Here is a 27,013-nt window from a genome sequence, read left to right as displayed (position 1 = left end):
AACGAGTAAGTCGACATGGCACTCCCCTCAGGGTGCCATGCCAGCCTCTCACTGCCTATGCAGTATAGGTAAGACACCCCTCTAGCAGGCCTTACAGCCCTAAGGCAGGGTGCACTATACCATAGGTGAGGGTACCAGTGCATGAGCATGGTACCCCTACAGTGTCTAAACAAAACCTTAGACATTGTAAGTGCAGGGTAGCCATAAGAGTATATGGTCTGGGAGTTTGTCAAACACGAACTCCACAGCACCATAATGGCTACACTGAAAACTGGGAAGTTTGGTATCAAACTTCTCAGCACAATAAATGCACACTGATGCCAGTGTACATTTTATTGCAAAATACACCCCAGAGGGCACCTTAGATGTGCCCCCTGAAACTTAACCGACTGTCTGTGTAGGCTGACTAGTTCCAGCAGCCTGCCACACTAGAGACATGTTGCTGGCCCCATGGGGAGAGTGCCTTTGTCACTCTGAGGCCAGTAACAAAGCCTGCACTGGGTGGAGATGCTAACACCTCCCCCAGGCAGGAGCTGTGACACCTGGCGGTGAGCCTCAAAGGCTCACCCCTTTGTCACAGCCCAGCAGGGCACTCCAGCTTAGTGGAGTTGCCCGCCCCCTCCGGCCACGGCCCCCACTTTTGGCGGCAAGGCTGGAGGGAACAAAGAAAGCAACAAGGAGGAGTCACTGGCCAGTCAGGACAGCCCCTAAGGTGTCCTGAGCTGAAGTGACTCTAACTTTTAGAAATCCTCCATCTTGCAGATGGAGGATTCCCCCAATAGGGTTAGGATTGTGACCCCCTCCCCTTGGGAGGAGGCACAAAGAGGGTGTACCCACCCTCAGGGCTAGTAGCCATTGGCTACTAACCCCCCAGACCTAAACACGCCCTTAAATTTAGTATTTAAGGGCTACCCTGAACCCTAGAAAATTAGATTCCTGCAACTACAAGAAGAAGGACTGCCTAGCTGAAAACCCCTGCAGAGGAAGACCAGAAGACGACAACTGCCTTGGCTCCAGAAACTCACCGGCCTGTCTCCTGCCTTCCAAAGAACTCTGCTCCAGCGACGCCTTCCAAGGGACCAGCGACCTCTGAATCCTATGAGGACTGCCCTGCTTCGAAAAAGACAAGAAACTCCCGAGGACAGCGGACCTGCTCCAAAAAGACTGCAACTTTGTTTCCAGAAGCAGCTTTAAAGAACCCTGCAACTCCCCGCAAGAAGCGTGAGACTTGCAACACTGCACCCGGCGACCCCGACTCGGCTGGTGGAGAACCAACACCTCAGGGAGGACCCCCGGACTACTCTCCGACTGTGAGTACCAAAACCTGTCCCCCCTGAGCCCCCACAGCGCCGCCTGCAGAGGGAATCCCGAGGCTTCCCCTGACCGCGACTCTCTGAAACCTAAGTCCCGACGCCTGGAAAAGACCCTGCACCCGCAGCCCCCAGGACCTGAAGGACCGGACTTTCACTGGAGAAGTGACCCCCAGGAGTCCCTCTCCCTTGCCCAAGTGGAGGTTTCCCCGAGGAAGCCCCCCCTTGCCTGCCTGCAGCGCTGAAGAGATCCGTTGATCTCTCATAGACTAACATTGCGAATCCGACGCTTGTTTCTACACTGCACCCGGCCGCCCCCGCGCTGCTGAGGGTGAAATTTCTGTGTGGGCTTGTGTCCCCCCCGGTGCCCTACAAAACCCCCCTGGTCTGCCCTCCGAAGACGCGGGTACTTACCTGCAAGCAGACCGGAACCGGGGCACCCCCTTCTCTCCATTCTAGCCTATGCGTTTTGGGCACCACTTTGAACTCTGCACCCGACCGGCCCTGAGCTGCTGGTGTGGTGACTTTGGGGTTGCTCTGAACCCCCAACGGTGGGCTACCTTGGACCAAGAACTGAACCCTGTAAGTGTCTTACTTACCTGGTAAAACTAACAAAAACTTACCTCCCCCAGGAACTGTGAAAATTGCACTAAGTGTCCACTTTTAAAGTAGCTATTTGTGAATAACTTGAAAAGTATACATGCAATTGAAATGATTCAAAATTCCTAATGTACTTACCTGCAATACCTTTCAAACAAGATATTACATGTTAAATTTGAACCTGTGGTTCTTAAAATAAACTAAGAAAATATATTTTTCTATAACAAAACCTATTGGCTGGATTTGTCTCTGAGTGTGTGTACCTCATTTATTGTCTATGTGTATGTACAACAAATGCTTAACACTACTCCTTGGATAAGCCTACTGCTCGACCACACTACCACAAAATAGAGCATTAGTATTATCTATTTTTACCACTATTTTACCTCTAAGGGGAACCCTTGGACTCTGTGCATGCTATTCCTTACTTTGAAATAGCACATACAGAGCCAACTTCCTACAAAGTTCCTAAGATACCTGAGTGAAATACCTTTCATTTAAAGTATTGTTTGTAAATATTGGAACCTGTGGTTCTTAAAATAAACTAAGAAAATATATTTTTCTATATAAAAACCTATTGGCCTGGAATTGTCTGAGTGTGTGTTCCTCATTTATTGCCTGTGTGTGTACAACAAATGCTTAACACCACCCTCTGATAAGCCTACTGCTCGACCACACTACCACGAAATAGAGCATTAGAATTATCTCTTTTTGCCATTATCTTGCCTCTAAGGGGAACCCTTGGACTCTGTGCACACTATTTCTTACTTTGAAATAGTATATACAGAGCCAACTTCCTACATCACCCAACTCAAACTATGACCTATTCCTTCTTCTTAATATACAGACCACCACTTAGCTATGCCAACTTTAAAGATACCCTACTTATTACAGTAAACAACCCATTTGGACTACACAAACCTATACATTCTAGTCGACCTCAATGCAGGGTTTTGCTAGAAGAACCTAACAACCACCACAGCTATCACGACCAACCTTGAAGTCCAAAACCTACAACATGTTTTTCTGACCCTACTCATGCTAGATGTCATATTTGCACCCCCAAGACAAGTCAGTTACACACAACTAACTCATGAGCTGGAGAGACCACATCATCACCTTCAAGATCCACATACCTATCAATAACAACACTTCAGACAACATAAACCACCACCAACAAACATACATAAAGACAGTGGAAAAAAAACAGACATCCAGCAACTCAACACCTACCATGAAAAACCCCAATAAACATGCAGCCGAAAGACCTACACACCTTCTACAACTGGATCTCCACTGCACTGGAGAAACAAATACCCCCAAAAAAATCACATCCAGAGTAAACCATAACAACAACACAACATGAGTTAAGGACAACATCAAAAGGATGAAATCACAACGTAACATACTACAACACTGTAATGAAATGGCTCCCTGTTGCAGTTACCCCCCACTTTTTGCCTGCTACTGATGCTGACTTGTCTGAGAAGTGTGCTGGGACCCTGCTAACCAGGCCCCAGCACCAGTTTTCTTTCACCTAAAATGTACCATTGTTTCCACAATTGGCACAACCCTGGCACCTAGGTAAGTCCCTTGTAACTGGTACCCCTGGTACCAAGGGCCCTGATGCCAGGGAAGGTCTCTAAGGGCTGCAGCATGTCTTATGCCACCCTGGGGACCCCTCACTCAGCACAGACACACTGCTTGCCAGCTTGTGTGTGCTGGTGGGGAGAAAATGACTAAGTCGACATGGCACTCCCCTCAGGGTGCCATGCCAACCTCCCACTGCCTGTGGCATAGGTAAGTCACCCCTCTAGTAGGCCTTACAGCCCTAAGGCAGGGTGCACTATACCACAGGTGAGGGCATATGCGCATGAGCACTATGCCCCTACAGTGTCTAAGCAAAACCTTAGACATTGTAAGTGCAGGGTAGCCATAAGAGTATATGGGCTGGGAGTCTGTCAAAAACGAACTCCACAGCTCCATAATGGCTACACTGAATACTGGGAAGTTTAGTATCAAACTTCTCAGAATAATAAACCCACACTGATGCCAGTGTTGGATTTATTAAAAAATGCACACAGAGGGCATCTTAGAGATACCCCCTGTATTTTACCCAATTGTTCAGTGCAGGACTGACTGGTCTGTGCCAGCCTGCTGCTGAGAGACGAGTTTCTGACCTCATGCGGTGAGAGCCTTTGTGCTCTCTGAGGACAGAAACAAAGCCTGCTCTGGGTGGAGGTGCTTCACACCTCCCCCCTGCAGGAACTGTAACACCTAGCAGTGAGCTTCAAAGGCTCAAGCTTCGTGTTACAATGCCCCAGGGCCTCCTGGACCCAGCCCCCACTTTTGGCGGCAAAGTCCAGGAGAGATAATGAGAAAAACAAGGAGGAGTCACTGGCCAGTCAGGACAGCCCCTAAGGTGTCCTGAGCTGAGGTGACTCTGACTTTTAGAAATCCTCCATCTTGTAGAAGGAGGATTCCCCCAATAGGGATAGGAATGTGACCCCCTCCCCTTGGGAGGAGGCACAAAGAGGGTGTACCCACCCTCAGGGCTAGTAGCCATTGGCTACTAACCCCCAGACCTAAACACGCCCTTAAATTTAGTATTTAAGGGCTTCCCTGAACCTAAGAATTTAGATTCCTGAAACTACCAGAAGAAGAAGACTGCTGAGCTGAAAAACCCCTGCAGAGGAAGAACAGAAGACACCAACTGCTTTGGCCCCAGACTTACCGGCCTGTCTCCAGCCTTCCAAAGAAACCTGCTCCAGCGACGCTTTCCAAGGGACCAGCGACCTCTGAATCCTCTGAGGACTGCCCTGCTTCAAGAAAGACAAGAAACTCCTGAGGACAGCGGCACTGCTCCAAAAGAACTGCAACTTTGTTTCAAGGAGCAGATTTAAAGACCCCTGCAACTCCCCGCAAGAAGCGTGAGACTTGCAACACTGCACCCGGCGACCCCGACTCGACTGGTGGAGAACCAACACCTCAGGGAGGGCCCTCCGGCGACTCCGAGACCGTGAGTAACCAAAGTTGTACCCCCTGAACCCCCACAGCGACGCCTGCAGAGGGAATCCCGAGGCTCCCCCTGACCGCGACTGCCTGAACTCCATTTCCCGACGGCTGGAAAAGACCCTGCACCCGCAGCCCCCAGCACCTAAAGGAACAGAACTCCTATGCAGGAGTGACCCCCAGGAGGCCCTCTCCCTTGTCCATGTGGTGGCTACCCCGAGGAGCCCCCCCCTTGCCTGCCTGCAACGCTGAAGAGATCCCTTGATCTCTCATTGAAAACCCGACGCGTGTTTGCACACTGCACCCGGCCGCCCCCGCGCTGCTGAGGGTGTACTTTTTGTGCTGACTTGTGTCCCCCCCGGTGCCCTACAAAACCCCCCCTGGTCTGCCCTCCGAAGACGCGGGTACTTACCTGCTGGCAGACCGGAACCGGGGCACCCCCTTCTCTCCATTGAAGCCTATGTGTTTTGGGCACCTCTTTGACCTCTGCACCTGACCGGCCCTGAGCTGCTGGTGTGGTAACTTTGGGGTTGCTCTGAACCCCCAACGGTGGGCTACCTTGGACCAAGAACTGAAACCTGTAAGTGACTTACTTGCCTGTGAAACCTAACAATACTTTACCTCCCCCAGGAACTGTGAAAATTGCACTGTGTCCACTTTTAAAACAGCTTATTGTGTTGTATGTAAAACGTATACATGTTATTGTAATGATTCAAAGTTCCTAAAGTACTTACCTGCAATACCTTTCAAATGAGATATTACATGTAGAATTTGAACCTGTGGTTCTTAAAATAAACTAAGAAAATATATTTTTCTACAACAAAACCTATTGGCTGGATTTGTCTCTGAGTGTGTGTTCCTCATTTATTGCCTGTGTGTATGTACAACAAATGCTTAACACTACTCCTTGGATAAGCCTACTGCTCGACCACACTACCACAAAATAGAGCATTAGTATTATCTCTTTTTGCCACTATCTTACCTCTAAGGGGAACCCTTGGACTCTGTGCAGACTATTCCTTACTTTGAAATAGTGCATACAGAGCCAACTTCCTACATCAAATGAAGAAAATCAGGTGATGAAGCAGACAATCACACTACAGCACTAGAACAGAGCCTATAAAACCAGAAGAAGACACCACTACTTGTGCATATCTGAAGAAAGATTGCTCTTCCAAAGAACTCCTTAGAATTCTGCAATCCTGTGTGCCTGAACACAAAAAAAATACCACGATCACAAGACTTTTGTGTCAACATATCCAATTAATTGACCCAAAAAAAAATGCAATGATTGAAAATTACCTAAACAAGAACACTGACAACACCACAGTGCGTGACCTAACCAGGGTCCAGGTCTTCTTCTTGTGACAGTGGTGTCCGCTCCAAACACAAACAAGCCTTGATTGCGGCAAATGCTTCAGCACCCCAGGTATTGGTGGTGTGAGGTTTCTGAAGAGTCAGCATTGTGAGGCTTGGTAGAAACGTCAGGGCTGGTATCCTGGCCACGCAACAACCTCCTCTTGGCGAGTTGCTTCCACGCTGGGTCCGATGGCCAGCAACACGTTGTTCTGGCAAGAGTGGTCAGTGCCTGCAAGTCTCAGGGATGTAGCTCCTTCACTTCAAGGGAGATGTTGACAGCTTGGCAAAGTGCTGGATGTCCTCCAAGGCTTTTGGAGGATGCCCAGCTGCAGGAGTCGGGTTGTCATGATGGACAGGAGCAGGTAGGCTGGTAGGGTTTGGCACCAAAGTCCACCAGCAGTCCACAGTTCTTGCTTCTTTGGCTCTTCTTTGTTCTCTTCTTTCTTCAGTCAGACTAATCTGATTTCCTGGTATCGGAGCTATCTTAAAACTCAATTTAGGGGCAGTTAGTGTTGGTTACGGTGGTAGCTAATGGGCTGTTCACCCATGGGGTGACTCCGCTCCCTATATGACCACTTCTTGTGGCATAGCCATGTCCCAGATTTCCTAGTTCCACCAAAAACAAGATGGTGGAGCCCTTTGTTTGTGGAGCACATCAGGCTATCTACCTTAGGAGTGTGACTAGCCTGGTAGTGCAACACGCCTACCTGCATAGCAAATTTCCCACCTGTCCTGGTGCCAAATGGTTCTCGGGGCAGTGGGTGGCAACTCCCAGGTCTGGGGTCACGTGTCAAAGGCAGCAGGGACTTTGAAGTCCCTGACCTTAGTATGCAGATTCACTAGTGATTACACCTTCCCAGAGGGCGGGCTGTCACCTCCAGGCGGTCAGAAACCTGTCTGTGGTGGAAGGCTGGTCGATATCAAGTCAGCCAGCACATGAGGACTAGTAGGTTTCAGGGGGCACCTCTCAGGTTCCCTCTGGGTGCATGTCAGAATGAATCCAGTACTGGCATCAGTCAGTGTTTACTAGGATGAGGTGTTTCATACCAAACACAATAGATTTCAGTGAAGCCAGTATGTAGCTGGCTAAGTTGTAATGACCAGTGTCTAGTACATACCTTAAGATGGTGTTCCTGTTCCCTTACAATATCTAGCATTAGAACTAGAAATCACAGGGGCATGTCTACTAATGCAAGTATGTCCTCACATAAAATACAATGCCCCCTGCCTGCCACAACAGACAAGTTACAGACCCCTTGCAGGTGAGTGCCCACGCTCTGAGGCCAGGAACAATGCCTGCTCCAGAGGAATGTGTTATCACCTCCTCCAGCCGGGTGGCAAGTATATCAGCATATCTGGGCTGTAGGCTTCAACGCCTCTGCTGCCCTTTGATATGCTACCCTGGCTTCCCCTGGACCTGGGGAATGCCACCACCTCCCCTGAGGCCCATTTCCATTTGACACCATTTGAAATTAGCTATGCAATAGGCTTGTTGCACCTCCAGGCTAGTCACACCCCTAAGGTGGGCTGCCTAATGTGCTCCACGAAGGAAAGGTTCCACCATCATCTTTGTGGTGGAATTAGGAACTCTGCGACAGGATTATGCCCACTCCCCATAGCAAGTGGTCATATAGAGGGTGTAGTGACCCAAGGGGTAAGTTGCCCATTGGCTGCTTCCCTTCACTCACCTTAACGCCCCTACATCCAGTATTTAGGTGGCCCCCTCACACCAGGAACTCATATTAACGTGACTACAAGAGAAGAAGGACAAAGAAGAGCCAAAGACACAAGAACTATAGACTAGCTGTTCACTAGGTGCCAAACCCTGCCTGCAACCTGTCCCAACAGTTGCAAAGACCAGACTCGATTCAGCTGTGCGTCTGCCCAGAGCCTTGGAGGACTGTCAGCACTTTGCCAACCAGCCAACATCTCCCTTGGAGTGGAAGAGCCACTTCCGTGCACAAGCAGGTACCAAGTGAAACTGCCTGGTCCCCCGTTTTGCTGTTCGTCTGGTCTACATGGGAGCATCTCACCAGGAAGAGGATACTGAGTGACCAGGAGGTCAGCCCCATCCACCCATCCAGTCTTTGAGATGCTGAGCCTACCCAGAGCCTCCCTGCACTAATACCGAGCCAGTTACAAGCACCAAGGCATGTTTGTTTTCAGCTCCAAAACTTTCCTGCATGTCAAGGGACTTTGAAAGAGGCCAGCACCACACCAGAAGTTGTCTTCTTGTGTTTCTTTAGCCACTTCTGCAGGTGCACCAAGAACAGTAAGAGCCTCAAATCGGCTGACCTTCCAGACAAAACATCTACCCACCCGAGCCCCCTTACCCCGAGTCCATTGAAACCAATAGTGTCTCTGTGGACCTGAAACCCTTAAGAGCTGAGGGTCCCTTTGGGTTGTGCTGGACTGGTACTCCAGCCCACACTTGCAGCCTTTGTCTTACAGGTACTTTTCCCCATTGTCTTAAGTGTGTAGCGTCCGAGGCCACCACCTCTGGAAGCTCTTCTGCACCCAGACATACTAGGGCAGGTATACCCGAATGATTGGTACTTTCTAGGACCTTGGCCCCTACTTAAGGCCCGAAGAACAGTCCTATAAGTTGTTTGCAAGTGACCCTATTCAGTGTATGTTTCTCTCAGACGGCAACATAAGTGTTCGAGGTTCATGCCTCAAATCTGACAGTTGCATTTTCTGTATTTCTAAAAAATCACTAACTTAAAAAGTACTGACCTGATTCCGAAGATTTTGGTGTCTAAATGTATATAAAAATCTGTGTTATTTTTGCAAAGGGGTGTTGGATTTCCGTATTGAGTGTGTGTCATTTATTGACTGTGTGTGCAACAAATGTCCAACACTCCCCTTTGATGAGCCTAAGACTGCTCAACCACACTACCACAAATACAGCACCTTGGAACTGTTAAAGTAAGCCCCCCTGGACACTAGTGGAGATATCTGGGCTCTCTGCACAGTGTACCTCATTTTTGTACACTATATAAAGAGCTTCCTACAATCTCTCTGCTTCTCTATTGCTCCAATCATGCCAGCTCAGGTCCACAACTTCACCTAAAATGTCAGATTGGGCAACCCAGTGCAGTAACCAGCTAAGCAGACTACTTTATATGAAATACAATAAATGGACCTGCAGAGCTGTGCAAAGCTAACTGTGTACTGAAAGCCATAAAACTTCATGTTAGTCTCTTAAACTTCATCTCCCGACACTGTGCTATGTGGTGCGTCCCATAACACAATAACCACATCTTGGTGGTCATCACACATGACATGCAAACACTTCCCACATAGGATCAAAACAATAACATCCTTCCAACCACAGATGGTGTAGCGTGCTACTCATGTAGGCAATCACTTCAGCGCCCCACTTAGGGCTGGTAAGCGCTGTATAAATGTTGCAACAAAACGCAGTACAATACTTCTGCCTCAACCCAAGAGTGCGTGTTCCACTCCAATCTCATCTTTATGTCACCATACTTTACACTCTGTCAACATGTACTGATTTCAACCCTCTGACCTCATACAACGTCTCCCAAATACCCCACGGGATGTGTTTATGGCAGTTCATGGTGCATTGCCTATGCTTAAAATGTGCTATAGTGTCTTTTTGTCAGTGGCTTTGGGTGGACTCTTGTTAATTTTATGTTTCTACACCTTGACAGTAGACATTATCAAACATTTTTACTTACCATTATATCACCCAACATTAGGACAGGAAACTTGTGAAATACTGAAAGATTTTCAGAGCAGCATTGAAATGCATTTCTGCTTCCACCTGCCCCACGTGATGTTCTCTTAAGCTGCTAGGTCGATTTGTCATGTTATTGTGGGCGCCTGTACCACTGATGGTCATGACCCTTTATCTTGTCAAAGTGACGGCCTAAATAGTCCCTTTGAGTTTATTTTGGACAGTTCCTTTACTGCACTGTCAAATCTAATTCTTTTTATTGGCTTGTAGGTGCCACACAGTGTAAAACCAGGTTTGCCTTTCTTTCTCTTTGATTTACCTTGCCATATCAGCAAGTAATTAATGATTTGTGTGCTTGTTTGATTAATTTAAAACTCTTTGAGGATTGAAACCCTAGCCACGTCTGAGAGAGAGTCAATTGTCGTTATAACAATGTACAGTGTGTGCTCATTATGCCAAAATATTGTAAATACTTGTACATTTGAATAATTTGTGATATCTGACTGGTACTGTGTATTCATGCTAACTTTGTTTTTTCTTTTCTTTGGTTGTTCCAGCTGAAGTGGATGAAGAAATGGCAGACCTCATGCAAGAAGTAGGCATTCGCAGTGTAAGTTGTTTTGTTTGTTTTTTACCTATGTAATTTGAAAAAGTTTGTTTCACCATGCAAATAGCTGCAGCCATTCTTGTTTTGGGGAGAAAGTTTAATTTGACGTCCTTCTCCTATCATGCTGTGTATTTCCTGAACATGCCATGTTGCCCTTGGCAAAGGTTGGTACTTTTAAGTATTGTAAGTATAATTATCTTGGCACATGCCGTTTGACTGCACTTTCATTAAGGTTGAACAACATTTTGCCTTCAGTTTTGATTCTTATGCTTGTTAAATCTCTCTCTTTTCTGATTTGATGCAATATACCTCAGTTACTGGTTGACACCAGGCTGGTAGCACCACTAGTAATTTCAGCCCATAAGCTAGTACCTTGATGATTAAATACCAGCATTGCCAGTATTTAATCTTTGTCCCCTATATAGTGATCACTTAAGTCAGCAGACCCTTATTGGGAGTAAACGTTGTAAATTTGCATGAGACTTCAGCCTTATGAATGGGAGCGATTGAGAGGCTAGTGTAAAGCCCAGCCTCTCAGTTGTTTGAGCAAAAAGATTTTTCCCTCACTCAGTATGTGACTGAGTGAGTTGGACAACAGTTTGCAAACCGAAGATCTCAGATCAGTTGGAGAGGATGAAAACATCAAGGTGAGCATAGCCTTTTGTTTTTGTTGGAAAATGGGTTATTGGTAAGGGCAGGTAAGTACCTACACTTAGCAATAGGCCACTAACCTCCACTTAGGTCCAGTTAGGTCTCAGTAAATTAAACCTAGCTCAACCCTTGGTAGCTTGGCAAAGAGTGACAAGGCTTAACTTAGGAGACAGAGTGTAAAGCTTTCAAATATCACAAAACAGTAATTAAATAAAACACAGGAAACAGCTTAAAAATACAAAATCAATTTATAAAAATAGATTATATTTTTTATCTTTAAAATGACACCAGAATGAATACAATCGGGTAAGGGGAACCGGAGATATGAATTTTTAAAGAATTATTGCTTTCTATCGCATAGAAACAAAAAGTGCCAATCTGGTCGCACCTCGACCGGGGCAAAGTCAACTTTAGGGCCGACCGCGATGGAGCCCGGTTCGGCTACAGGAGGCCTTGGTCAAAAGATTACCTTAGGACTTAGTTGTTTTTTTGAAGATTTTCTTCAGCGGGACGAACCTGCCAGTCAAATCTGACCTCCTGGAACTCTTCTTCGGATCCGCGTCACGGGAGCCCTCAGTGGAGATTTTTACCTTCGGACTTAGTTGGTTTTTTTTCGAGGTGAAAATCCTTCGACCGGGGAAAATCTGGATCTTGATCCAACATCCTTGGAGCCCTCCTCGGATGGGTGCACTACCTATGCTGGGGTCCCTAAACCTACATGTTCTACCATATACTAGGGACGTCTAGGTAGGTTAACTTAGCCAGTTATAATTAGCCTAATTTGCATACTGATTTTACTCAGAGCACAGGCCCTGGGACTGGTTAGCAGTGCCCAGGGCACAATGAGAGTCAGGAAAACCCCAGCAAAAATTGGAAAATGGGGGCAAAATGTTAGGGGGCCTCTGCAATCAGCCCTGTTCTCTCTCAGTTTTTAATCAAGGTATACATTTAACATCTTTAAAGTGGCGCCAGAGCTCACTAAGCGTTTTTCTCATTCTTTGTCAAGCCAGTTAAACATACTCTCCAAGAATGTGTTTGAGTAGATTTTTGAAGGTGGAATATGGCAGTTGCTAGGTGTATCCTCTTTAATCCACCTCCGCTGTTCGGATGCCCAGTGGGTAATCAGTGGTCGTGCTAAAGTGCTTCAGAAATTCTAATGGTGATTGTACCCTATGGACAGCCTGTGTAGACAAATGGCCTTCATGTGCCATGCATTTTCTAATAATTGTAACATTTGTGAATACAGCATCCAGGTTTGCATCTTCTGTAATGCCTTTAGTTGTTTTGAGCGTTGGAGTTCAGAGACTGATGATGGTAGCTTTTTTGTCTGCTGCTACCATGGTTTGCCATTCGCTAAGTAGAGATTGCTCTTATTGTGTGCTTTACTTTATTGCTACCTGTAGTAGTGATAAGTGTATTGCATATGAATAAATCAGTTAAGTAATAAAAAGCATAAGAAATAAACGCAATAAAACAATAAAGGGGCAACCCAATGTAAATACAGGTTAAAAAACAAGGAATTGGACTCACACCACGACTTTCATAACATTGAATAAGTTCAGTCATGATTCTTGTCACATAAATACTTCTTGCAAAAATATAATAATTGTGGACAAAGAAAAATGATATGCTATAGTGATTCCTCCTTGTAGCCTCTCAGTATACAACCTTACAAGTTAGAACATTTACACTGCGGTAATCTATCAGATCGCAGTAGTGGAATGCACAATAGATTCAGTCTCCTATATGTATTTTAAATAAATGTAGGTTCGATGGCATCTGTCGCTGTAGATACGCATGTTCTGCAATAGCTCGCCATCTGGTGTTGGGCCGGAGTGTTACAAGTTGTTTTTCTTCGAAGAAGTCTTTTCGAGTCACGGGACCGAGTGACTCCTCCTTTTGTCTCCATTGCGCATGGGCGTCGACTCCATCCTCGATTGTTTTTTTTCCGCCATCGGGTTCGGACGTGTTCCTGTCGCTCCGAGTTTCGGAACAGAAAAAATAGTTAATTTCGGAAGATTTTCGTCGGTATTGTTGCGTTCGGGATCGGCATACTTACATTCAACACCGCATCGAAGATCGAAGAGCTCCGGTGCCCTTCGGGGTAATTTTTCGATCCTCCGTCGGGGCCTGGTCGGCCCGACCGCGTGCTGAAGAACGCCGATGGAACGGACCCCGTTCCGTTTCTGCCCCAAATGCCACAATAAATACCCCTACACAGACCAACACTTGGTCTGCAACCTGTGCCTGTCACCTGAGCACAGCGAAGACACCTGCGAGGCCTGTCGTGCGTTCCGGTCCCGAAAAACACTCCGAGACCGTCGAGCCAGAAGACTTCAAATGGCGTCCGCACCGACAGCCCGACGGGAGTTCGAGGAACAGGAAGAGGAAGGTACCTTCTCGATCCAAGACTCAGACTCCGAAGGATTCGACGATACACAAACCGTGAGTAAGACGTCGAAAACCACACAAAGAAACATTTACAAGGCCCAGGGGACGCCACTGCCACCAGGCCATGGCTCAACCCATAAAATCGGTGACCGACCGTCGGCACCGAAAAAGGCCCAAACAGTGCCGAGATCGTCCGACTCCGGTCGAGACACCGGCACGCAGCCTTCTCGGGACCGAGAAAGTGCTGGAGACAAGCCTCGACACCGAGATGCCGGTGTGGACACGGCTCGACGCCGAGACAGCGGCACCGAAACAGATCGACGCCGAGAGGTTTCGGCCCCGAAAAGGAAAAAAGTCACCTCGGAGCCGAAAAAACACGCAGACAAAGTTTCGACGCCGAAACAAACTGCAAGCGACCCAGCTTCAGGCTCTTATACAGAAGAGCACTCGCTAACCTCCCAAATGCAGAAGCATAGGTTTGAGGAAGAGCTACAAGCATCTGATGCGGACCATACGCAAAAGCGTATCTTCATTCAGCAGGGGACAGGAAAAATAAGCACCCTTCCCCCCATTAGGAGAAAGAGAAGGTTGGAGTTCCAGACGGAACAAGCACCACAACCAAAAGTGGTGAAAAGAGTTACACCACCACCCTCTCCTCCGCCCGTGATTAACGTTTCACCAGCACAAACGCCATCACACTCCCCAGCTCACACCACCATGAGCCAGGGTGACCAAGACCAGGACGCATGGGACCTATACGACGCCCCAGTGTCAGATAACAGCCCAGAGGCATACCCTACAAAACCATCTCCACCAGAAGACAGCACCGCGTACTCTCAGGTGGTGGCTAGAGCAGCACAATTTCACAACGTAAGCCTCCACTCAGAACAGGTCGAGGATGATTTCTTGTTCAACACACTCTCCTCCACCCACAGCTCCTACCAAAGCCTGCCTATGCTCCCTGGTATGCTCCGGCACGCAAAAGACATATTTAAGGACCCGGTCAAAAGTAGGGCAATCACACCAAGGGTGGAAAAAAAGTATAAGCCGCCTCCTACAGACCCGGCTTTCATCACAACACAGCTGCCCCCAGACTCTGTTGTTGTAGGAGCAGCTAGGAAAAGGGCCAACTCTCACACATCTGGAGATGCACCACCCCCAGATAAAGAAAGCCGCAAGTTTGATGCAGCTGGTAAAAGAGTCGCAGCACAAGCTGCAAACCAGTGGCGCATCGCGAACTCCCAGGCACTACTTGCGCGCTATGACAGAGCCCACTGGGACGAGATGCAACATCTCATTGAACATCTGCCCAAAGACTTCCAAAATAGGGCAAAACAAGTGGTTGAGGAGGGACAGGCCATCTCCAACAACCAGATCCGCTCCTCCATGGACGCTGCAGATACAGCTGCACGGACAATTAATACATCTGTAACTATCAGAAGGCATGCATGGCTCCGAACGTCTGGATTTAAACCAGAGATTCAACAAGCAGTTCTCAATATGCCTTTTAATGAAAAAGAACTGTTCGGTCCAGAAGTGGACACAGCGATTGAGAAACTCAAAAAAGATACGGACACTGCCAAAGCCATGGGCGCACTCTACTCCCCGCAGAGCAGAGGGAATTACAGCTCATTCCGTAAAACGCCCTTTCGAGGGGGGTTTCGGGGTCAAAGCACACAAGCCAGCACCTCACAAGCCACACCGTCCAGTTACCAAGGACAGTATAGAGGAGGTTTTCGGGGACAATATAGAGGAGGGCAATTCCCTAGAAATAGAGGAAGATTCCAAAGCCCCAAAACCCCTACTACTAAACAGTGACTCACATGTCACTCACCCCCTCCACACAACACCAGTGGGGGGACGAATAGGTCATTATTACAGAGCATGGGAGAAAATCACTACAGACACTTGGGTTCTAGCAATTATCCAACATGGTTACTGCATAGAATTTCTACAGTTCCCTCCAAACATACCACCAAAAGCACAAAATTTAACAACACACCATTCCAATCTCCTAGAGATAGAAGTGCAGGCACTATTGCAAAAGAATGCAATCGAATTAGTGCCAAACACACAAATAAACACAGGAGTTTACTCACTGTACTTTCTGATACCAAAGAAGGACAAAACACTGAGACCAATCCTAGACCTCAGAGTAGTCAACACTTTCATCAAATCAGACCACTTCCACATGGTCACCCTACAAGAAGTAGTGCCATTGCTAAAGCTGCACGACTACATGGCAACTTTAGACCTCAAGGATGCTTATTTCCATATACCAATTCACCCATCGCACAGGAAATACCTAAGGTTTGTATTCAAAGGAATACATTACCAATTCAAGGTACTGCCTTTCGGATTAACAACCGCACCAAGAGTCTTTACCAAATGTCTAGCGGTAGTCGCTGCACACATCAGAAGGCAGCAAATACATGTGTTCCCATATCTAGACGACTGGCTAATCAAGGCCCATTCGTTAATAGAGTGCTCAAATCACACAAATCATATCATACAAACCCTCTTCAAACTAGGGTTCACCGTCAATTTCACAAAATCCAAAATTCGGCCACGCAAGGTACAACAATACCTGGGAGCCATAATAGACACATCAAAAGGAGTAGCCACTCCAAGTCCACAAAGAATTCAAAATTTCAACACCATCATACAACGCATGTATCCAACACAAAAGATACAAGCAAAGATGGTATTACAACTCCTAGGCATGATGTCATCATGCATAGCCATTGTCCCAAACGCAAGACTGCACATGAGGCCCTTACAACAATGCCTAGCATCACAGTGGTCTCAAGCACAGGGTCACCTTCTAGATCTGGTGTTAATAGACCGCCAAACTTACCTCTCGCTTCTGTGGTGGAACAACATAAATTTAAACAAGGGGCGGCCTTTCCAAGACCCAGTGCCACAATACGTAATAACAACAGATGCTTCCTTGACAGGGTGGGGAGCACACCTCGATCAACACAGCATACAAGGACAATGGAACGTACATCAAACAAAACTGCATATCAATCACCTAGAACTTCTTGCAGTTTTTCAAGCACTAAAAGCTTTCCAACCAATAATAGTTCACAAATACATTCTCGTCAAAACAGACAACATGACAACAATGTATTATCTAAACAAGCAGGGAGGGACGCACTCCACGCAGTTAAGCATGTTAGCACAAAAAATTTGGCATTGGGCAATTCACAACCAAATTCGCCTAATTGCACAGTTTATACCAGGGATACAAAATCAACTCGCAGACAATCTCTCTCGAGATCACCAACAGGTCCACGAATGGGAAATTCACCCCCAAATACTGAACACTTATTTCAAACTCTGGGGAACACCTCAGATAGACTTGTTTGCGACAAGGGAGAACGCAAAATGCCAAAACTTCGCATCCAGATACCCACACAAACAATCCCAAGGCAATGCCCTATGGATGAACTGGTCAGGGATATTTGCTTACGCTTTTCCTCCTCTCCCTCTCCTTCCTTACCTGGTAAACAAACTCAGTCAAAGCAAACTCAAACTCATATTGATAGCACCAACTTGGGCAAGGCAACCCTGGTACACAACGCTGCTAGACCTATCAGTGGTACCCTGCATCAAATTGCCCAACAGGCCAGATCTGTTGACACAGCACAACCAAAGGATCAGACACCCAGATCCAGCATCGCTGAATCTAGCAATCTGGCTCCTGAAATCCTAGAATTCGGGCACTTACAACTTAACCAAGAATGTATGGAAGTCATAAAACAAGCAAGAAGGCCATCCACCAGGCACTGCTATGCAAGTAAATGGAAGAGGTTTGTTTGCTACTGCCATATTAATCAAATACAACCATTACACACAACTCCAGAACATGTAGTGGGTTACTTGCTTCACTTACAAAAATCTAACCTAGCTTTCTCTTCCATTAAAATTCACCTTGCAGCAATATCTGCATACCTGCAGACTACCTATTCAACTTCCCTATATAAAATACCAGTCATTAAAGCATTCATGGAGGGCCTTAGGAGAATTATACCACCAAGAACACTACCTGTTCCTTCATGGAACCTAAATGTTGTCCTAACTAGACTTATGGGTCCACCTTTTGAACCCATGCACTCCTGCGACATACAGTTCCTAACCTGGAAGGTGGCATTTCTCATCGCCATTACTTCCCTGAGAAGAGTAAGCGAGATTCAGGCGTTTACTATACAGGAACCTTTTATACAACTACACAAAAATAAAGTCGTCCTAAGGACCAATCCTAAATTTTTGCCAAAGGTTATTTCACCGTTCCATCTAAATCAAACAGTGGAACTTCCGGTGTTCTTTCCACAGCCAGATACCGTAGCTCAAAGGGCACTACATACATTAGATGTCAAAAGAGCATTAATGTATTACATTGACAGAACAAAGAACATCAGAAAGACTAAACAACTCTTTATTGCATTTCAAAAACCTCATGCAGGAAACCCAATTTCAAAACAAGGTATAGCCAGATGGATAGTTAAATGCATCCAAATCTGCTACCTTAAAGCTAAACGACAGCTGCCCATTACACCAAGGGCACACTCAACCAGAAAGAAAGGTGCTACCATGGCCTTTCTAGGAAACATCCCAATGCAAGAAATATGTAAGGCAGCCACATGGTCTACGCCTCACACATTCACCAAGCACTACTGTGTAGACGTGCTATCCGCACAACAAGCCACAGTAGGTCAAGCTGTATTAAGGACATTATTTCAGACTACTTCCACTCCTACAGGCTGATCCACCGCTTTTGGGGAAATAACTGCTTACTAGTCTATTGCAGAACATGCGTATCTACAGCGACAGATGCCATCGAACTGAAAATGTCACTTACCCAGTGTACATCTGTTCGTGGCATCAGTCGCAGTAGATTCGCATGTGCCCACCCGCCTCCCCGGGAGCCTGTAGCAGTTTGGAAGTTACCTTCAATTATTTATATATGCATCATCTCAACCTTAAATAAGTGCATACTTAGTCACTCCATTGCATGGGCACTATTACTACAATTCAACTCCTACCTCACCCTCTGCGGGGAAAAACAATCGAGGATGGAGTCGACGCCCATGCGCAATGGAGACAAAAGGAGGAGTCACTCGGTCCCGTGACTCGAAAAGACTTCTTCGAAGAAAAACAACTTGTAACACTCCGGCCCAACACCAGATGGCGAGCTATTGCAGAACATGCAAATCTACTGCGACTGATGCCACGAACAGATGTACACTGGGTAAGTGACATTTTCATTTCAAGGCAGTTAAATAAGCTTGAGAACCCGAAATCCGAACAATATCTCAATATATTTTTATATTAAAGAGCCACACAAGTAACTGAGGTGATTGTTGTACATCAGGGTCTTTCTTATTAGTTTGTGACAGTGTGCTGATCGAAGACAGCAAGCCTAAAAATGGAAGGCTCTGTCTGTTATGAGGGTATTAATATTTTTTACTCTTGAGTCACTGTTGCCAACTTGTTTTTGCTTCATTTCAGCGAGAGTATTCCCTTTCTGGGAATTAAACGGAGAATTCTTACAAGCACAAAAATAATTAAGGTTAGCAACAGTATACTTAGAGTGAGTGGCAGACTGAACTCCAATCTAATGAAACAATGTGAAGTGGTGTATCTTAATTTTAGCAACGATCAAATACATTGAAAATATAATTAATTCAAGTTGCTTATAGAATTTGGTTTCAGTGCTGGTGATGCTTAGAGAAGAACAGGAATTAATTGGGCATTCGAAGCTGTAAATGAAGGCATAAGAGCTCTTTCCCCATATAATTGAGCAAAGCACTTAGTAGATTTGGTGATGACAGCCGATTGGTCTCTCTTCTTTCCCAGATTTGCGTTCCTAGATAACTTGACATCTATTGTCGTGCAAATAGTCCTATTCAGTAACCTAGTCAGTTGGTTTATCATCCACTGGCAATCTTCACTTTTGTACTATTTTTCCAAAGGACATAATTTATTTTCTTTGACCAGGTTAACGTTAGCCCATTTTCTGTGTTAAAAGACAAAGGTTTAGATAGTTGATGTTGCAGGCTAGCAGGAGTCTAAGAGGAGATCACAAGGTTATCAGCATAAGCTGAGTAAGTAATAGGACATCTTTTGAGTTTGGGAGGCAAGACCTTGGAACCAAGATAGAGAGAGAGGGCAACAGTATATAAAGAAAATAACATGAAGGTGAGAACGCATCGTTGTTTGACTCCAGGTAGTTGTCTGGATCTTATTCTACATAGAAAGAACCAGCACTGCTTTGTTACCTTTCTTTCTGGTGTTTGAATGTCATTTGACGTCCCATATTCATGTACTATCAAATCACCCAACTCTTAGTTATGCCTAGTTTCAAAAATATCCTTTAACCTCCCTTCAAAATTTCAGAACAGAATGATGTTGACTTTCTACAGTTTTGTGCCTGACCTGACACATTTGTTCCATACTGAGTACACGTTAGAGGCCCGATACCCTAGGTTTCTGCTCACTTGGAACCATGCTTCAGTGACTGCTAGTGGGACAGTTCTGACTGGAGGAACTTCTAATGCCTGAACTCCTGATAACCGGAAATGGATATTTGTCAAAAGTGTTTTTATTTTTTTATTTCATTTCAACACTGTTACCTTGCCCAGTCTCACACCCCGTAGCAATAACATTACTGCAAATCCTACGGCTCTGAAATTCATGTGACTCTAAACTTTAAGCTGTTGTAACATTTTATCATCTTTTCTGTATTTCCCAAAGTGTTAGCTTTAATGTACCCCACACTTTTGTTCAAGCTGGACTTTTTGAAGCTTGCACAGTGTTGCCATGTTTGTCTGTCTAAAATTAGAATGGCCGGTTGTGAAGATTACTTTACCAGACTGTGGTGTTCACTGCCGCAGAGCGCATCCTCTCTCCAAAATACTGTCCAGAATATTAGGGACCCCGTCAACTATCTTCCTTCTAAATCACTTTTTTCCACAAGTTAACTCTGTCTGCAAATAACAGCACTCTCAAAACATTCTAGCCTCCAGAGTCTACTGTGTTTAATAAAAGAGTGGGATTGGTGGACGGATGAACGTGACCACAGTGAAAATGTATATACTTTACATGACGCTGTGGACCATCATGCTACAATCATGACATTTTGAAGTCCAATGTTATAGATTTTCTACTGTTCCTCCTGCAAAGCTCAACTTCCTTATCTCAAATGATAGTTGCCCCCTTTTTTCCCTTCTTTGAATGTCTAAGAGATTGTAACAATGAAAAGCATCAGCAACCTCAGGAGCAGTGGACTGTTAGAGACCGGAGTTTTCATAGTCACATCTGGAATATTATGCCTGCTCCTTATATTCTGCCAAGACATTATTATGGTAGTTCTTGGAGAACTTTTTTTCCATTGATTTTTAACATACAGCGCAACAACCTAGTATCTTAGACTGACACTGTAGACAGTATTTGCAGTAAGGAGTACACAGCACACAAGAGATGGAAACAACAAATTCCAACCTTATTTCACGATTTGGTAATGTAACCTTTGTCTACTAACTGTTATTAATCACTTGAAGCGATTACTGCTAAAGCCCAAAACTTTGCCCTGGAAGAATGCAAAAGAACAAACAACTTATTTAATAAAGCTGTCACTATGCATTAGCCCTCTTAATGTCCACTTAAAGCAGGTAGTTCTTCGGAGGACCTTGTGTCTTGGGGTGCAGCCATCTGAGGCAGCATTATTTTGCATGAGGGCCTGCATCCAAGGCTTGTGATGGGGCACTCTTCCTCTACCCCAGTGACAAACCACTTGTCTTTTCGTGAGCACAAGTGCCAGAGCAGTGAATTGCACTCAGTAATATTCAGCTGTATTGGGACTCTACTTCACCCATGCTAGCAGTGATCCCTTAGGATCACGTGACACCCCTCTGTCTACTATCTTGGAAAGGGATATGATGATTTTGCTCCAGAATAACTAAACCTTAGCACATGACCTGGTTAGATGGAGAGAGCCACAGATGGCACAGCTAAATCCCCCTCTCCCCCCCGAGCCTACATCTCCACAAACTCTAGTGGGTATAATAAATCCTATATAGCAACTTAAAATGGATAATGCAGAGCCTGTTGCTGGCGAAACGCATGTCAGTTTGAGAACAGCCCAACTTTCAGACCACTTCCGTTATCTCTCCATCAAATTCTTCAGACCATTTGCGCCTAACTTGGGTCACGTGACTCAGAAATATTTCTCTATGGAACTGTTTAAAATCAATGCTAACCATCTAGGCTAATTAGCAGCTGTCAGAGTATCCAGTGTTTTCTGTGCAGTTGGTTCTTGCAGAAATGTGGGGAGCTCAGCCATACAAGCCCCTTTGAGGTGATAGTGTAGTAAAATTCCGAGGGGTGTGGTTGGTTTACTTTGTCTTAGATGGCCTCAGGTACAGTAAAATTGCCATATATGTATAGACCACGCTCCACCCCCGCTTCAGTAGGTCAAGAGAGTGTAACTAAATGACCGCTTTCTTTTCATGTGTGATGCTCCGCCTGGGGTGATGAGACCGTGTGAGCGAGGAGGACTAGATTTAATCGAGACCTGCCCTTGTTTGCATTTTGTCAGAGGCACAGATAGTACAAGCGAGGGTCTGGTCACAGAGTGTCAGGAGAGTTTTACATCCACATGCGACTTAAGGGATGGCTGCATTAATTTGACCGCTAATTGCAGCGTATAAAGTTTTGATTGGAACCGGTAGTATGGGAAAGTGGGCGTGCAGTTCGAAATTAGCCGTTTCAAAATTGCCCTGATTAAATGGAAGTGTGAGTGTGGCCACTCTGAGCCTAGGCTGCCTATCATACCTTACCAATTTGACCATCAAATACCTAATAATGTGGGGGAACTATTTACTGGATTGGAGGCTATGTTAAAACTGAATTTAATGAGGCAAGGTGTCCCCACATTGTCACCTCCAAGAGCATCCGATTTAATAAAAATGCACCTCATTGACCTAATTTGATTAAACGAGCCCAATCACTGGGGATTTTATTACAAAAATTCAAAATAAACAGTACAGAGTCAATGCTGTGAAGGTTGTCAGATGCAGAGTGGTGCAGACTATCCAAAAGTGGGAAAATATTCTAAGTCCCAGTGAACAGCAGAATCATTAGAAAAACTGACATTATCCCTAACAACACCAAAAAAGCTCAGAATCATCGTTCTCATCTGCAAAATCAAGTGGTTTTTATGTACAATTCTTGCATAGAAAATCAGAACTTTCGCGGGTACGTCATGTTGTGAGCCAATGTATCATTTCTTCAGCAGATCATAACACAAGAAAAAAAATGTTGCATTGCCTTAGCATCTAAGCCCTAATCCACTGTATGATTAATCATTCAGCACTCTGTATGCTAGTCATCCGAGATGTTCATTCAAAATAAGAAGCACTGCAGTAACACTTTCTTCCTATGAATAGATCCAGTGAGGACACGGAAGAGCTAATTACTTGTAACAAGTTTACATCCAAATTGATTATGGTTAACAGTGAGCAGAACAATAAAAGCAATGAAATAAACTATTATGACTTTAGCTTGATTTTGCGTTACGGAATCTGAGAAGAGAATATGCACGGGCAGGGAAGCATGAGTGAGTGACAAATGACTTACATTTTTTCAAGATTATGTTTTATATAGAAATATAAACTAAAATACGTTAATAAATACCCTTCTACGCATCCTGAAAACTAATTTCAGAAGCAATTGTGCTAATAGATTCTGTAGATTTCAAATTGTGTGCAAAAATGCACACCACACATTGTTAGTGATGCACAAAAATGTGAATCTACAAAACATTTCTACAAGATTATCTTTAGCAAAATTAACATTTTCATTAAAACTATGAATCCAGCCAGTGATAGTTTGAGTGAAGACCAATGATAGACCTGCTCTCGTGGTTTGATTTAAACTGTGACACCATATTCCTTGTGAATGATCTGTATTGTGGTTAACTCATATCCCTAGGAATTTAACTGAACCCTGACACCATTCAAGGGGAAACTCAAGCGCAAATTTCCTCGTGCCTGCGGTGGGGGAAAATATCTGTGATTTACTCCAGTTGATGATACTCCCCAAGATCGCGCTGAACTTCATGAATTCTTGCGATATTGCATTGAGGCTCATTTGAGGTTATCTTGCATAGTCATGTCATCAGCATAGAGGGAGATTACAAGTATCCTGCAGGTATACTTGATTTGCTTAATCTGAATAATTACTTAGCAACCAGGGGTTTAAGGTCTGTCGCAAACAAGATAGTCTGTAGGGGACTGTTCTGCCTCATTCCATGATAGTTATTGGATTACAGTACCATATACTGATCCAGTTAACAAAGTTCGAGGTATGAGAATAAATACTCCCATTTAAGAGAGTCGAATTCTTTAGTGGTGCTGAAACACCACCGCCCTGTGCAGATGTGGCTCTTAACAGTGAAGAGGGGCGATTAGACAGCATAGATTGTGCACGGTTGTCCTATATGGGCTGAACCACACGTGGTCGAGGCTGACCACATTCATAAGTAGGAGAGAACTGTGTGGTTTGCAGTGAGTTTATCAAGAATCTTGGTGTCACAATTTATGAGCAATTGTGGTCTGTAAGACTCACATTTACCAGACGTTTTCCCAGGTCTCATTCGAGGACTGTTTTTTATCACGAAAACATAGGAAAAATCCCACCACGCTGACTAAGGTTCTAGTGTAGCATCCATTGTTGAAAGTCAGATATTGACTAAATTATGGGAAAACTTACCCGGTTTTTCCTGCAGTTGAAGGCTAGCTGATTTACTGCAGACTGGGTCATACCTTGCTCTCCCACAATATTTGTTTCTTTGTATTGGGCTCCGAACCCTTCTTCTGTAGCAACAAAAGAATGCTGTCTGTATATGAGGAGCCTTCTTCAAACACACATCGTGATGGATTTCCTGCCTGAGTCTTCCATTCAGTTAATACTCGCAGTTAATACCCGCATGTTGATGCAATTTAAATCGCCACCAGACTTATTGAGATCTATTTGCATGTCTAATACATAATGGCACAGCTATCCCTTAGACTCCACGGTCTCAGGTGGTACTGTCTCCTTCTCTAATCTGGAACAGTGCAGGTGGTTCTGTCCAATAGTTCATTTCTCTTATAGTAATGGGATGCATTCTTTGTTGACTGACTAAGGTCAGGAATGTAATGTGCAAGTATGGATGTCTGCTTCATGATCTATTTATTGCTGCAGAAAAAATCTCAAAAAAGAAGATTCAAAGAAGATGAGAATGATGAAGGAATCGACTCCCTGTCGCAATACAAAGGTACATTTATTTTGTTGCTTCTCTTCAAAATCTTTCCTGAACGGTAAACGGTAATGATACTCATTTATTTTTGCTAACAAAAAATGTTAATGCCTGCCATTTACGAAATTTGCGTAATTCTAAAATGGAATCCAGTCTGCCATAATCAAAATAGAATTGGTGATTTCAGTTTATTGTTCCTGCGGAGCACGAGTTTGATTTTGCAGTCTGTTGGAGTCCAGGCGTTTTAAAGGATTGTCAGCTTTGCCTCTAGTGCAGAAAAACAAAGATGCTGAAAACTATATCTCCCAGGGCTGATGGCCGGACTGGGGAACTATAAGCAGGCTTGGCAAAAATGCTCAACCCAGCCCTGATCCCTTTGTTTCCGTGTCTCTTTACATCTATCCATTCTCTCTCACCGTTCTCTTTCTCTTCCTTTTCTCTTCTCGCTTATTCTCTACCTCCCTCGCTCTCTTTCTCTGTCTTTACGCCTATCTGTGCCTGCTGCTGTTAAACTTGGGGAGCTGAGGTAAGTGACAGAGGTTCCAGTAGCAGCCCCGGGCTTTCAAAATCGGCCTCCAAGGGCTCCAAACCACTGAAGAAATGCTGATGGACTAAAAGGCCTGTCTAGCCCCGACAAGTCTGACTAATATGGCTACTTGCTTTACAATAGAGTATGCTGCTGCTAATCTGGCTTAAAATGAAGCTCATCCACCAATATACTTGTTGTTGTTTTGTTCTTCAACACTATTCTGAATTTTCTATATCATGTGACCAGCCTAAAATATCTGAGACATCAAACCTATACCGCCTCCTTCAACCAAACAACCACCCACCCAATGTTTCTCTTCTTGGTGACCAACAGAATATACAGTATTAAAATGAGCCTTATTTCATTTCAGCCAGCTGTTTGCATTTTCGCAATGGTCAAGAATTTTAATTTGCTCTGCGGTGTGATAATTTGGTTCATGTTGCAAGTAATGCGTTGGATTTTAAAAGAGGGACTGGGTGTTATTGCTTATGCTTGTATAACCTATGTATTTCTTACGAGTAGGTCTATAAATGTTGTGATTTCTTGGAATGTTCAGCCATTAAATCAGGTGTACCATCCAACCAAAAGGTTGAAGCAGGGTTAGATTTTAAACTATGTGTAAGGAAATGCCTCCTTGGCATGGTTACCCCCTGACTTTTTGCCTTTGCTGATGCTATGTTTTGAATTGAAAGTGTGCTGAGGCCTGCTAACCAGGCCCCAGCACCAGTGTTCTTTCCCTAACCTGTACTTTTGATTCCACAATTGGCACACCCTGGCACCCAGATAAGTCCCTTGTAACTGGTACCTCTGGTACCAAGGGCCCTGATGCCAGGGAAGGTCTCTAAGGGCTGCAGCATGTATTATGCCACCCTAGAGACCCCTCACCCAGCACAGACACACTGCTTACCAGCTTGTGTGTGCTAGTGAGAACAAAATGAGTAAGTCGACATGGCACTCCCCTCAGGGTGCCATGCCAGCCTCTCACTGCCTATGCAGTATAGGTAAGACACCCCTCTAGAGGGCCTTACAGCCCTAAGGCAGGGTGCACTATACCATAGGTGAGGGTACCAGTGCATGAGCACTGTGCCCCTACAGTGTCTAAGCAAAACCTTAGACATTGTAAGTGCAGGGTAGCCATAAGAGTATATGGTCTGGGAGTCTGTTTACACGAACTCCACAGCACCATAATGGCTACACTGAAAACTGGGAAGTTTGGTATCAAACTTCTCAGCACAATAAATGCACACTGATGCCAGTGTACATTTTATTGTAAAATACACCACAGAGGGCACCTTAGAGGTGCCCCCTGAAACTTAACCGACTATCTGTGTAGGCTGACTGGTTCCAGCAGCCTGCCACACTAGAGACATGTTGCTGGCCCCATGGGGAGAGTGCTTTTGTCACTCTGAGGCCAGTAACAAAGCCTGCACTGGGTGGAGATGCTAACACCTCCCCCAGGCCGGAGCTGTAACACCTGGCGGTGAGCCTCAAAGGCTCACCCCTTTGTCACAGCACCGCAGGACACTCCAGCTAGTGGGGTTGCCCG

The 27,013-nt window shown here is 45.2% G+C and overlaps 1 protein-coding gene across 1 annotated transcript in view; it reads left to right on the top strand.

The window, feature by feature from the left end:
* The window catches only part of RRP12 (ribosomal RNA processing 12 homolog), a 682,638-nt gene that overhangs the window by 611,011 nt on the left and 44,614 nt on the right, over nucleotides 1-27,013 (top strand). Inside the window, exons 30-31 of the mRNA XM_069239610.1 lie at nucleotides 10,542-10,594; nucleotides 24,884-24,956. Of these exons, the coding sequence (XP_069095711.1) occupies nucleotides 10,542-10,594; nucleotides 24,884-24,956 (126 nt within the window). The remainder of the gene's footprint in view (nucleotides 1-10,541; nucleotides 10,595-24,883; nucleotides 24,957-27,013) is intronic.

This window comes from Pleurodeles waltl, chromosome 6 (genome assembly GCF_031143425.1).
Source record: "Pleurodeles waltl isolate 20211129_DDA chromosome 6, aPleWal1.hap1.20221129, whole genome shotgun sequence".
In the NCBI taxonomy this organism is placed as follows: domain Eukaryota; kingdom Metazoa; phylum Chordata; class Amphibia; order Caudata; family Salamandridae; genus Pleurodeles; species Pleurodeles waltl.
The sequence above is the reverse complement of the archived record's forward strand: the minus strand, read 5'-3'. Positions and strand labels throughout refer to the sequence as shown.